Here is a 14,716-nt window from a genome sequence, read left to right on the forward strand (position 1 = left end):
TATCAATTTTGGTTTCTTTAGCTTTTGACATAATGAGCAATAATATTCAATAAATAATAACAGTTTAATAAGCCAAAGAATATTTGAATTGAACAACAGGTTTTGGAATGTCCCACAGTTAGGCTTTGAGAGATTTTTTGTCAGAGCAAGCTGAAGACACATGAATATTTTCTTTGATGTTGTTTCAAAGAGAAATTCAAATTGTCGTTTGAAACAAATGCGTACATTTTTCATAAAAAGCTGAGGCAGTAGAAAGTACGACAAAGCATCTGACCTTAGACTGTCCAGCTACAGATCAGTTGAAATTATTATTGTTCATCATAAATCATGTTCTAAAATCAAATTTGTACAACTGCTGTTAAGACAATTTTAAAAAAAGCGAGACCTGTTGAAACTAAAGGCTACTTCGCTTTGTGTTGATGCTTGTAGCTCACTGTAAACTGTACTTAGCAAATAATAATAGCCTGATTCGTGTGAGTAGGTAACTTCAATTACATTAAATAATTTTAGGCACATTTGTCATTTTCTAGAGGGCTAAGCATGGCAAATAGAAGAGTTATGAGGCTGTAAATAATTTTAGTTCAATCCTTCTGTGAATTGGAAAAAAATTACAATTCATTTACCAGACACTTTTTTTGCTATCAAAATAAATCTCTATTCCAAAATAATTTTATGTTTGTGATCATAGTAAAAAAAGATATAGATAAAAAAAATTCTTGCTGCTTTTTCTATATCTTAATTTTTATTCCAATAAGCAATTACCTCCAATAAGCACACAAAAAATTACAGCAGTTAAAACAAAACAAATTTGGTTGAGGAGAATAAACTATGAATATTAATAGTTTATTCTGCAAAGTTAAATATTAGTAGTATTTGAAAAGAACATTTATTATTTATTAGCACCTTTAAACAACTATTATTTATTAGCAGACTAGCTTTGTTTCCCTTTAAATTATAATTGTTTTTATTAACAAAATCTGTAGATTTTCTACTATAATTGTAATTAAATTGATTAGGAAGGCTTAAAACAAAACTTTAAACTATTATTATTTATTCTTTTAAAACGTCATTTGAAAATATCTATCGGAATTTAAAAGCCATTATTTAGCTATTTATTTTTAATAATTTTAATTAATTTATTTATTTCTGAATTTTTTGTTATTTTATTTAGATGGCTTTCATTCTTGGATGTGGAGAGGTTTACAGTTTTTACTGCCTTTTCTGATACTTGGATATGTATGTTTTTTTTTTACATTTATCTTTAATGTATGCTAATTCAAAAGATTATATTTATTAACATTGATTTTTATTTACCACAAATACCATGCATTATTTAGTTTGCATATCATGCATTATATATGTGGTAATTAAAGTATTAATGTCCTGCCTGCTAGATCTTAACTTTTAAAAAGAAAAAAATTTAAAAAACTAAAAAAATTTTCTTTTAAATTTATGCCCAAATTTTGTTGCACCTTTACAGTTTTAGTTTGCAGTATAATAAGGCTTCACTTTTGTAAATTTGCTAGATTTTGATCATAATTTTGTTTTTTCTCTTTCAAATTCCCAATACTTTTGTTTTGTATTTCATTTTTAACTATTCATAAAATATGCATCAAGGGTGCTGATTACAATCCATACTGTACCCATACAGCACCAAATGTGTTACGTTACAAACGTAATACCAAAATATTTCCGTGATTGCAGACATGTTGCAAATCACTTTTTTATTGATTACAAAAGTATCAAAATGCTCGAATCATTACAAAAACAGAATTATTAGAAAAACCTTTTAATCGTAACTTAGAACATCAATAAGATAACAATTACATAACTTTTCACATGTTTACTAATCAGCTAGAATTATACTAACAAATGAAAGCTATTTAAAATTGAAAAGGAGAGTACAAGAATTGATATATTATTCTAATATTGCTATATCTATTTGTTATCTATAATAATTCCATGACTACTTATTTTTCTAACAGTCTTATTCTCTAAAAAAATAAAAAAAATTTAGTCTTTAGAGTGTGCTTTGATATAAAGAAGATTCATATGCAAGCATTCTCTAAAGACTTTTTTTCCTTGCAATATATTTTTTAAACATTAAGGTAGACAAATATAATATTGTGTTTTGTTATTGAAGTTTAATACTTGTCTGTAGCATCAAAACAGCTATTGGTACTTAAGTTTTTTCTTGCCATTTCTAACATATATTTTTATGAGATTTATCACGATATTTCTATTTATCAGTTTTAGAAAGCCTGGGAGAATTCCAAATGCATTTCATCACGTAAATTTTGTGAATGTTTGTAAAATGAATTTTATTTATGTATAATACTGCTAAATGGTATAAAATAACAAGTTTCTAAAGAAATACTGTAATTTGGGTTATTTCTAAATATTTGTTTATCTTGTAGCAAAAAAATTTTTTTAGTTTTTGGACCTCTTCACTTTTTTGTACACAGCATGTTAAGTACCCGAGTGTTAAAACGAAATTCTTCAGCTCTATAGTTATAATACGAAGGAAAAGAAAAGCTTTCTTATCTACAACGGTTTTGATTAAGTATGCCGTCCACAATGCTGACATAAAATATCCTCGGTGGTAGACGGATCATGATTAAAATTCCTCTGCCATCCGACTAACCATGGAAAGTTTTTGTGATTTTTCTCTCCTTGTAATACAAATGCGAGTTAGTTCCATCAAAAAGCCCTTTACTAAGGCTAGTTTGTCAAAATGCTTCATCTAAGAGTTCCATTGTCCTCTAGGTTAGGTTCAAGACTACAGAGTTGAACTTTGATAGTTGTAAACTCAGAATTAGGTCAGCTGTTCAATGCCATTTATTAAATAAAATTTATAGTTTTCGTGTTTGTGTACTAATTTTTAATTTATTGCAGTGTTTCCAACTGTACAATGCTTATTCATTGTTTAAGTTAACAATGGAAGTTAAAGATGTAGAATGGCAGGTAAGTTTTTAATTTCAAACTATATAGTTTTATGTAAATTGTTTTTAATTAAAATTATCTGTTAAGTTTTTGTTTAGTTCAGTTTTACCTTTTGGAAAGGTAAAGAAAACTTGACTAAACAATTTAAAATGTGTTAAGTTTTTTTTAGACATAACAATACTAGAATTGTATTAAAAATAAAGCATAGGTCTTTCTATTAAATTCAATGGCTGATTATAAATAAACATCTTTTTTTTTTCCTTCATGTTTTAAAGATTTTTAATAAAAGAAATGTTTTAAAACTAAGCACCAACATAAAACTTCTTTCTCTTTCAATAGCTTTAATTTTACTTTCATTTACAACTTGACCGTATAATTAATAGAATGTTCATTGCATTTGTGATTTTTTTAAAAAAAATTTTCAACCAAATAATATCGATGCAATAATATAGAGCTACTACTTATAGTAAACTTCATTGGATTAAAAAATTGACATTATTATTTTTGAAACTAATGAAGTTATTTCATTATCAAATATATCTCTCTGCTTTATTTCTTTAGAATTATTCATATCAAATTACTGGAGTTATTGAGAAAGTACAAATAGAAACCTTAGGTTTGAAAAAAAACTCCATTTAAAATTTATAACTGCTTACTCAATTTGTCTGAGTGTCAATGTATCATTCTTAATAAAAATAAAAAAAGCAGTTTTGGAGCTTATCACAGATCTAAGCTTTAAGATTGAATTTAATTTAGTAAAATTTTTAGAGGAAATAAATAATTTTGTCTAGTGCCAAAAAATGAGCCATTTTTATTAACAATAAATGCCTTTATTACTTTTTTCCTAACTTAAACGGCCAGTTTTAGACGTTAATGTACTGTTAACCATGTCGCATGTCATACTAAAAAAAAAAGTTCTGGATAATATGTTTAATAAATGGTAGCATTAGATGAGTTTTATTTTACTGAGTGAAAGATTTTTATACAAAGTAATTTAGTGTTTTGAAATGATTTGCAATAGCACTTATATTTTCACAGAAGGATTTTAATCTTATTTATTCATCCTTGAAATTTTTTACAATATTTTAAAGTATTTTTATGAGTTTTAAGCAAAATATCATTTTCTTATACAGTCGAACTCGTTTATAACGAGCACAAAGGGACCGTAACATGTACTCGTTAAATCCGAGTGCTCGTAATAAACGGGTCCTTAAGGCAGACGTGCAACCAGAAGAGGGGGGGGGGCTTGGGAGGTCAAATGATTGAGTTGACTTAAAATTTAATTAATACTTACTTACTTTAATTACATTAATTAATTTAATTAAATATTTATCTTAATTTAGTGACAACTAACCCCTCCCCCCAAACCAGCAAAAAATTTCTAGTTGCGCTACAGTCTTAAAGGAAAGGAAATATAAACGGAAAGAAAAATAAAGGAAAAGATTCTTACCAAAACATTTATTTTTTTTCATTAATCTACATATTTAAAATAGTTTGTCAGCTTACTTTTAACTCGCGCATTTCATATCATTTTGAAAAAAATATAAGACAGAAAGACAGAAAAATATTGCTCGCTAAAACCGGGTCTTGCTCGTTAAAAGCGACTTCTGTTCCATAGACTTAACATTGATCCAACCAAATATTCTCGTTTCCCTCGTTAAATCCGAGTTCTCGTTAAATCCGAGCTCGTTATAAACGAGTTCGACTGTACCGGAAAAAGTGACAATCTCATAACTAGAGCCTGTATTTTGATGATCTAAAAAATCCCTGAAAATGCCCTTAAAAAATAACAAAAAATACAATTAATAGCAATAAATGCCTTTAAAATATCAAAAATGTAAACATCAAAAAAATATATATATATAAATACCGATAAAGCGCCCCCCTTAATTTTTGACGAAAATAACAGTGATGTCAAGGGGGCGAATAATCGGTACTGAAGAAAATGCAAAGCGCTGTTTTTTAAAAAAAAAATCAACTACTATATTTGGTTGAGCATTATTTAGTGTGAACAAATATAGATTAGTGGCAAAATATACAGTAAAAATAATTGTTGCCAAAGAAAGTAAATATAAACTTTAATCATTAAAAACATGCCTTTGCAGCAGTCCTTTATTTTTAAATTTTAGTGTGATTGCTGCACATGCAAATAGGTGAAAAAATAAAATAAAAAAATGCATGACAAAATATTTCATGAAAGAAAGAAATTTTAATCTGAACAAGCAAAGAATGTTCATTCTCCACCCCCAAAGTATTCAGATTTTTCTTGCCCCTATAGAACAATTCTAAGAAAGGGTAATTCCCTTTTATTCCTTATCTCCAATTCAACTCCCTCTCAATTTACATTTCTCTTCCCCTGTAGGAGAGGGTTCCTTGGGGTATTAATCCACTTTTCCTTTGAGGAGAATTTCATACCCCCTTCCTTACCCGTCGAATATCGAAGGCCGTGTTATTAGTCTTTGAGTGATCGTTTTGAAAGAATTCTGAATGATCTGCGTGTGTACTATGCATGATTCTTTATCGTCTTACGGGATCATTGTCAACAAAACCAATTATTTTTAATTTTTTAATCCGGAATGAAAAATGTAGCAGAAGAGTCCCGATTTCTGTGTGGATGCTAGTTTCTGTTTCTGTTGGATCGTTAAACTAGTTAAAGTGATTCTTCGCTTACCTGACTAAGTACCAATCTTCATTTCTATAGTTCTTTCTTTTTACCCTTTTCTTCTTTTTTTAATCACCTTTATTTTAATCACTTTATTTTGTTATTCACAGATATATTTTAAAACAAACGGATTCACCAAGTAAAAAGTTAGTTTTTCATTAATGCCTTATATGTAATTAAAATTGAATAAATTTGTGTCATAAAATTTTTAGTATAATAAATTCACCATATGTTTTAAAATGCTTTAAGGCAGGGAAAAAATTATCTATCACATTTACCCATTATAGCTTTCTGATTATGTCATTTTAATTATAAATATTTCCCAAGTATTTTATTTCCTCAAATCTAGCTACATACTTTGCCAGAAGGCAATTAAAAAATTTCGCTAGAATTATGTAAAAATTATTCGTTTAGGTGTAAACAAATTAGTTAACTAGTTTGTTTGTAATGACGTACAGGGGTGTGTTGCCGGAGCAAACTCCTAGATAAGAAGGATATGAAAAGAATAGTGTAATAATGTAATCTCTAGGAGAGGAGATTTTATTAAATAAAAATGAAAAAAACATTGAGATAACACGCATTAATAAAAAAATTTATTTTAAATTTATATATATGTACGTGTCTAATCATATATACAGGAGTTTGACAAATAAAGTATTTAGAAAATAAATACTTAGAGAATCAGTTCATAAATTTAAAAGTTATTAGATGGTACGATTTCTCCTGCACATCAATGAAGTTAAACGCTTTTTGAAGTTTGAGGTACCGACAATGAACTACAAAAGGAAAATAATGTTTTTCAACAACTGTGCCAAAAAATGTGTGCAATAAATTTGTAACTCATAACTATTATTTTGGATATTATATGCAATAATGGGGCGAAACTTCATACACCTTGGTTAAATATTTATAGAGATGTATGAACATTTTTATAAAAAAAGAATTTTTTATCTTTTTTACTATAGCTTAAATATTTAAAAAAATTAAACAAAGCGTTTGAATCAATTTTAAACTGATGACAAAATTATTGCTTTATAGTTAAAAACATAATAATAACAACTGCGCCAGATAAGAGTAATTGAAGTAGTTGCGCATGTGCGGAAAAAAAAATTTTAAAAAATTATCTTAATTTTACAGTGAATTGTATTTGACAACTAACAAGTTAAGTCCGATTTGAATATCTTAAAAATGAAAAAAGTTTCAAGCAATTTTCTAAGTAGTTTTCTTACTCTTTTAAGAAAAAGCTCAAAATTATGAGGGATTTTCCACAAATTTCATTTTGTACTATTAAACAAGATTTATTAACAAATGATAATATCCTACTAATGATGGTCTGGACAACAAAGTGTGATGGAATTAGGAAATAAAACATGTGAACGAAAAGATACTTAATCGGCATAATCTCCAACCAGTGTCATTTATAAATCTTGTTTAATAGTACAAAATGAAATTTGTGGAAAATCCTTTATTATTTTGAGGTTTCTTTTAAAAAGAAAAAAAGCTCCTTAGAAAATTGCTTATGATATTCAAATCGGACTTAAGTAGTTGTCAAATAAGATTCACTTTTTTATTTAGTTATTTTTTTGCGTATATGCGCAGTATAAAAAAAATGTTAATTACACTTATTTGGAGCAGTTTTTAACAATTTTTAAAAAATTTTGTGTCAATAATTTTTTAATCAATTTAAAATTGATTCAAACTTTTTATTTTTATTTTGTTGAACTTTTTTAAAGTTATTAAAAAAAACGCAAGACAAAGAAATTCGGTTTTTTTTTAAAAATTTTTTCTTCTTATTTTTAATAAAAATGTTCATATTTTCAAAAATATTTAATCTACGTTTACGAAGTTTAGTTCAATTATTGTATATAAGAACCAAAATAATAAGTTACAACTTTATTACTCAATTTTTTCGTCATAGGGTGTTCAAAAGCATTTTTTCCGTTTGTTATTCATTCTCGCTGCCTCAACCCTCAAAAAGCTTTAAATTTCATTGATATGTATAAAAAATCGCAGGATCTAAATATATTATTTGATTCTCTAAGTATTTTCTGAGAAATATCAAAAAATGTGTTAGTATCGAAGTCTTTCGATTATTTTGTGCAACTCCTGTAGTATTCTTTTAATGAAAAATCGAACATTTATCTTCATTTTGAATGAAAAAAATCAAACATTATGATGTTAATAATTTGAAAGTATACATTTTTAATAATCGTTTTGTTTAAAAAAAATTTACGACTAATGTAGACATGTGAGGGGGCTATTGTGGATAAGTTATAAAAATAATTATTTAATCTATTGTTAATTATAAAAAGTAAATATCAGGTTGAGTAAAAAGTTTTCCGCCAAAGGGAAATACCTCCGTGCCAGCAGCAGCCGTTGCCGTGGTGGTTAACTTTTTTTGAAACGGGCTTTTGTATTTTAAAGCAGAAAGTTGGAACTACACAATTGTGTAATTTGTTTGTCAAAACTTTATCATCTTGTGCACCAAAAAATTTTTTAAAATGGAGCTATCGCGTTAACAGATCAGACCCATTATGTACTATGAGTTCCGAAATAAACTAAGTGTAACTGAATGCCACAAGAAAATGTGTGAAAGTTTAGGTTTCAATACTGTTTCTTACGAGGATACAGTAAAAGTTTGGTTTCGAAAGTTTAATACTGGGAATTTCAACATTGAAGATGAACCACGTTCTGGCCGCCCTATTGAGGTTGATTGTGACCAGTTAAAGCAAATTATTGTTCAAGACAGAAATTTTTCAACACAAACTATTGCGTTACAGCTTGACATTTGCCAAAAAACAATAGTAAATACTCTCAAACGCATAAATCTAACAGTTAAGTTTAACCGTTGAGTGACTCGCGAATTGACTGCTGAAGACAAGAGCAAGAGAAAAGCGGCCTATTTGGTTCTGCTCAGAGATCAAAGAAAAGAGGACGTTTTGGACAGAATTGTGACCTGTGATGAAAAATGGGTATACTACAACAATACTAGCCGTAGAGGAGGGTAGTCAGCATCAGGGGAATCAGCAAGTTCGGTTGCAAGACGAACACTAACTAACAAGAAGGTCCTTCTCCGTATCTGGTGGGATTGTCGTGGAATTATCTACAAGGAGTACCTTAAAAGCGTGTAGACTATCAACAGTACAATATACAGCAATATGCTAATCAAAGTTAGCGATGCGATTCGCGAAAAACGAGAAAACGAGTTCAGAAGGAAGGTGATCTTCATCTCGTCATCAAGATAACGCTTGGCCACATGTTAGTGCAATGACCGGCATGACGCACCACACGTTAGAGTGGGATTTGATGCAACATCCACCATAGAGCACAGACATGGCGCCTTCGGATTACTATCTGTTTTCAAATCTGCAGCTGCATCTTGATGGCACAATCTTCTGTTTAAATGACAAGGTCATAAATGAGGTCGATTGCTTTCTCTACTCGCTCACCCCCCAGTTCTTCGCAGAAGGGAATGAAAAGTTGCCAAAACGTTGGCAGACTATTGTTGATTTGAATAGAGATAACTATTCTCATTAGCTTTGCTGATTTTGTATGTGTTTGTCATTTTTCAGGATTTTTTTTTGGCGGAAAACTTTTTACTCAACCCGATAAAGTAAAAATACCATTCAATTTTCAACTTGGTTATTCGATTTGTTAATTTTCTGTACCACCGCTATATTTCTTTATGAGATACAGCGACCGCTATGTCTATAAATGATAGCAAAATGATAAATTATAGCATTTTTTCACTTAATTTGAAAATAAGCAAAGGAACCAATAATAATTTAGCAAGTTTTTTGTGTTTAAAATAGTAGTTAAAAACAGCGCAGGTGTGGAAATCAAAAAATTTTCTCTACAAATTCTGTAAAAGCTCCATTTGAATGGGGGGGGGGGGAATTAAACATTATTGGCAATTAATAACATATTTTTCTGGAATTTATATTTAAAAAAGCATATGGATAAGGAAGGATTTTAAATAATTTAGATAAATACATAAAATGTGGTCATCATGCTCTGAAGTTTATATATGATAAAAATATCGCGCAATCGTACCTTATCTTTAAGTTAAAACTTTGATACATCAATTTAAATATCTCTTAACTAAAAATATAATGGAAAATAGTTGATAGGGCTTCGTAATTTTTTTATAATGTTCAAATTTTGCTTCATGTTAAAAGGCATATTTTTAGAACCTAAGGCTCATCAGCAATCCAGTTGGAGACACACAGTAATTCTTTATTTTATTATATGTATAAATATATATATACATATATAGTCAAACCCCGCTATAGTGAACATGGTTTATAGTTAACGAAATGTGCGCTCCCGTGCCTTTACTATATTATTTTTTGTGGATATAGTGAACCAAAAGTAGAGAGGAAATTGGATATTATGAACTTTTTTCTGTCTTCAACTGATTTTTTTTTTTTCTTCGTTTTTTGGTAATTTTGAAATTTTTACATAAAATACAAATATCGATTTTTAAAACCATCTATTGATTGAAATGTAGCCATTAGCATATTTTCCTTTCTTGCTTTTTCTATCTCAATTTCCCATCCCTATATAAAGGTCATCTCTAAATTTTTTGTTTGCAAGACGAAGAGTAATAAAAAATAAAAGTGAACACATTTTTTGTTACTATATACTGTTTTTTAATCATTTTTGTATGTCTTTTAATTGGTCATTTATTTAAATGTGTAATAAAAGGGAGCTCTTCGGAAAAATTAGCTAAAATTGTTTGCAGTTCGGATATAGTGAACTCCCGGTTATAGTGAACCGAAATTTCGGTCCTATGAAGGTTCACTATAGCGGGGTTTGACTGTGTATATATTAAATATATATATATATATTAAATATATTAAATATATATATATATATATTAAATATATATATATTATCCACTTAATTGCTGGCCCATCACCCCTAGGGACGCCAAAACGAAGGGGTGTGCAACCCTAAGACTACCAGCCCTCTTTAACCCCCTATATCATTATCTTCTCCATCATAGCTGCAGCTTCTTAGAGGGGTGGGGGCTGAAATCCAGGGACATCTAAAGGTGGATTAATACCCCAAGACACCATAGGAGAGTAATGCCCTTTCTTTTCTACTCAATCTGTCACATTCAACTCTCCCAGGGCACCTTAAATTTTTCCCCTTTCTTACCAGTGAGTGTACATACTATTCAAGGGGACCTTGACCTACACACAGCTGGGAGGAAATGTTGACCACACCTTTCTTCCTAGCTGAGGAAGAGAGGGAGAAGCAAAGGATTACTTCCCCTTCTCTTCCCACCACAGGTAACAAACATCTGCACTTATGTTTGCAATCTTCAATTCAGTGACTGTGATTGATTATCTACCTTCCCCCCCCCCCCCCACTCATTGTTCATTTATAGTCTAACACTAATCTTCTACCCTAAACATTAGGATAACTATTTTTTAGAAATAAATGTTATGAATTTATTCTTAAAAAAAGAACTTTTTTAAATTGTGTTGTAGAGAAGGGGGCGGTTTTTGGTACTGATTGGCAATCTGTAATTATGTGAAAATACAGAGGGGGCGTTTTATCGGTATTTTATATACATATATATTAATTAAAAGTTATGTTCAGAGTTTTAATATAAATAAATATAGTTTTTGTGTTGTGTGGATTCATCGGACATAAAATCTCCTTATAAAAAACTGACACAATTTAGAATTATTCTATTTTCTAGGAGAATATCTGTAAGCTGTAATGTATTAAATAGTAAAAGTCAATTAAATTGTGCCAAAGTGTTAGAATGATCCAGTTCTTTTCAAAATTTATAAAAATGTTCTAATATTTCATGAAAATTCTACAAGAAAAAACTATTTCAAATACCCTAAATCGAAAAAAAATCCCAAAATTGCAATAACAAAAAATGCTGAAATAGTGCAAAAGTTCAAATGTCATCGAAATTCTGACCTTAATCTTGTCAAATGCCAGGTAGATAGTTTTTCCCATACACTTATCATATAAGGTAATATTAATTTAAATAAAAAATTTATCATGTTAAAAGTCTCACTGATCAGTAAAGCTAAATAAAGTCCATTACAAAGTTCACCGTAAGAAAGTCAAGGATAGTCCAAAGTCTCGAAAAAAGAGTCCTAAGCAATCAAGAATGTGATGGTTGTGCAAAAGAGTATTTACATCATATAATTATAGTGTTATACTATTGTGTTATTTATTTTGAATTGAAAGGTATTTTGCATGTATGTTTAGTGCAACTGTTGTTAACATTCCCAACTTAATAAATAATAATCATTTCAGGTTCCAGCAGCTGGTTTGATGTTCCTCATGCTTTTCTCAGGCAATTTCTTAACCACAGCTTTGACTGTGCATCAAAAGTTTAGTTTGAATTCTTTACTCTTCCGCAAAGTTCAATAAAGTGTAAATGATTGCCTTGATTCTTTTCAGTGCAAAACTTACGTGACCTGAATGATAAGATAATGATAAATCAGTATTATATTATTTCATTCTCATTCCAATATTCAGAATGTGATCACTTACTTTTTTGTAATTACATTTTTTCACATCAATTTCTAATGTTTGAGGTTTTGTTTGTTTTTTTAATTAAAAAATTTTATTTCATAGACATTATAAATGTGCATAAATAATTTGTTCCTTAAGAGTGTTTTAATCCATAGTTTTATATTTTAAATGATCTTATATATGCATATACAATTTATAACTAGATCTACTTAAAAATAAATATTTTTTAAACATTTTTTTCTTAATTTTACTGAGAGAGATATTTTGTAATTTTTTATTGTTGTATCAATTTATTGTCAATTAACATGATTTATTTTAACAGTATGAATTTGAACTAAGTAATGTTGATATAAATATTTTCATAAAGGCAAGCATTGCTGGTATTCCAAGAAATTATTTATGCGATGTATTTTTAAATTGTATTTGTGTATAGATTTAATTATCTAAATTCTCTGTTTGGATAAAATGGCTACATATCAGAGCTATATATTTTTTAATATTCCTAGAATAAATTTTTATATTATTAAATAATTATCAGCTATCTATCAATTTTATATGAAAATCAGTTCAGTGGGAAAATATTTAAGTTTGATTGTGAAACAGTTTTGTTGTACCAATTTTGATTTATAATGAAAAGGAGTTTATACTGTCTTTCAAATATTGCTAGAAAATCTAAAGATTTCTTAAAATTTAGATCAATAATTATTAATTAACTCCATTTTTTCCTGCATTTGTGTGCCAAACAGGAATTTTAGTTATTTTTCTAACAAAACATTAATAGTTTTTATAATTCTTGAAAATTTTGCAGTCTAATGTATTTCATATTTGGAGAATCAGATTTAACAATTTTAATAAAGTTTTATGCATTGCATTGACTAGAAGGTGTTTGCCAGTTGATGCACATTATTTAATATTACTGGAGTAGAAATTCTTCAGCGTTAAATTATGGGTAGTAAAAAGGAAATAACCTCTATTAAACTATTTATTATACAAACCTACCTATGCTTCTATTAAACTATATTTTTGACCATTCAATTTTTTATATTAGTGATGACATTCTACAATGAACAAAAAATAAATAAACTATAAAAAGTAAGAGAAAATTTGAAAGAATAATTTTTTATCAATTTTTTACTTACTAAAACTTCATTCTTTTACTACTTCAAAGGGAAAATCAAATTTCAAATGATTAATTATTTAGAAAATTAATGAATAAATTTTTTTTAACAAATATTCCTAATTGATTAGTGCTTTTTGACTTATAAATTGCAAGTATGGATGCTGCAATCTGTAAAACATAGTCCTGATAAGTTAGTTAAGAAAGTAGGCAATAGGTCTTTTAAATGTTGAACATTTGGAAATAGTAAAAATGAAAATATCAAAATCGAATATGTGTTATCCAAGTAGTGTGATACTGTGTTTGATTGTATATAATTTCGTCCAAAATAACTGAAACTTGCTCAACAGTTATATTTTTTAAATAAAAAATTTCTTTAGTGTGAAACACTATTTATCCATGGTATTTCATAATCCTGAATTAATTCTTTTTTTTAAATTAATAAATGTATGAACAATAAGTGATATATAATGTAATTTTACAAAAATTACTATTCTGCATATCCCTAACTATGATACTTATTATTTAAGATATAGGTAGTACACAAAATGGAAGTTTGTTTGATTTTTAAATTGTAATTAAAATTTTTATTTTTTGATAAATGAAAATTTTTTTTTCAGAATAAAATAAGAAAAGTTCCTATTTTTTCACTTTTTCTAATAATGTGATTGTATTTTCTATAAAACTAGTTGAAATAACTTATATTTATTATGTTAATTATATTTGTGCACACATAATGAAAATTAAATATTTTTGATAATACTTTTATAATTAATCACTTTTAATGATTATTTTAGGAAGCATTTTGTTATCAGTAATTAGAATATATTTATCAATTTCAAAACATTGTTCAAAAACTGCTTCCAAAAAAATTATTAAATCTATTGTAGTACTTAATATGCACATAATTTATATTTTTTAAATGTACAATTCTATTGATTGTGATATATTATACTAATGCCATATTTTATGACACAAATGTGTGTTGTTTTTGCAGCTAAAATTTTGTTTATCATAATTGACTTTATCTTGTTGTGTTTTAATTTTTCAATAAATTATTTAATTTCAAGTGTTAGTTTCTTTGACTATTTTTTGTCGAATGATATACATAACATATATTGGTAACTAAATGAATTTGCCTTTTAACTATCAATTTATTTTGATGATTTGGATACAATTCATGTCAATTCAATTGTTAATTTTTTATATTGCAAAAATCGAATGTTTAGTACAAAATAAAATATACTTAGTGGTTAAAAATTGATATTTTGAATTAAAAAATTTTAAGATTTTGTAGCCACTGCATATTTGCTTGAGGCATCTGCCACTCAATGGTGCAGGCAACAGGCAGTGGTAAAGTTCGCTTCTAGTGGAGCATTATTTTCTAAAAAATAAATAAATAATCCGTATAACATTTAAGAACTGGATGCCATTTTGCAACAACAAAAAAAATACAGCACACTTTGAACATAAACCTCTATCCT

The 14,716-nt window shown here is 27.9% G+C and overlaps 1 protein-coding gene across 2 annotated transcripts in view; it reads left to right on the top strand.

Annotated features, from left to right (window-relative positions):
- LOC107442147 (transmembrane protein 120A) overlaps positions 1-14,301 on the top strand; it is a 40,786-nt gene extending 26,485 nt beyond the window's left edge. For both annotated transcript variants that reach the window (XM_016055622.4, XM_016055623.5), the window contains exons 11-13: positions 1,172-1,236; positions 2,896-2,964; positions 11,894-14,301. In XM_016055622.4, coding sequence (XP_015911108.1) covers positions 1,172-1,236; positions 2,896-2,964; positions 11,894-12,010 — 251 coding nt within the window. In that variant the 3' untranslated portion in view covers positions 12,011-14,301. The remainder of the gene's footprint in view (positions 1-1,171; positions 1,237-2,895; positions 2,965-11,893) is intronic.
- Positions 14,302-14,716: the final 415 nt, after the last annotated feature.

This window comes from Parasteatoda tepidariorum, chromosome 10 (assembly GCF_982258835.1).
Source record: "Parasteatoda tepidariorum strain Cologne lab strain chromosome 10, Ptep-v5.0, whole genome shotgun sequence".
Taxonomy (NCBI): Eukaryota; Metazoa; Arthropoda; class Arachnida; order Araneae; family Theridiidae; genus Parasteatoda; species Parasteatoda tepidariorum.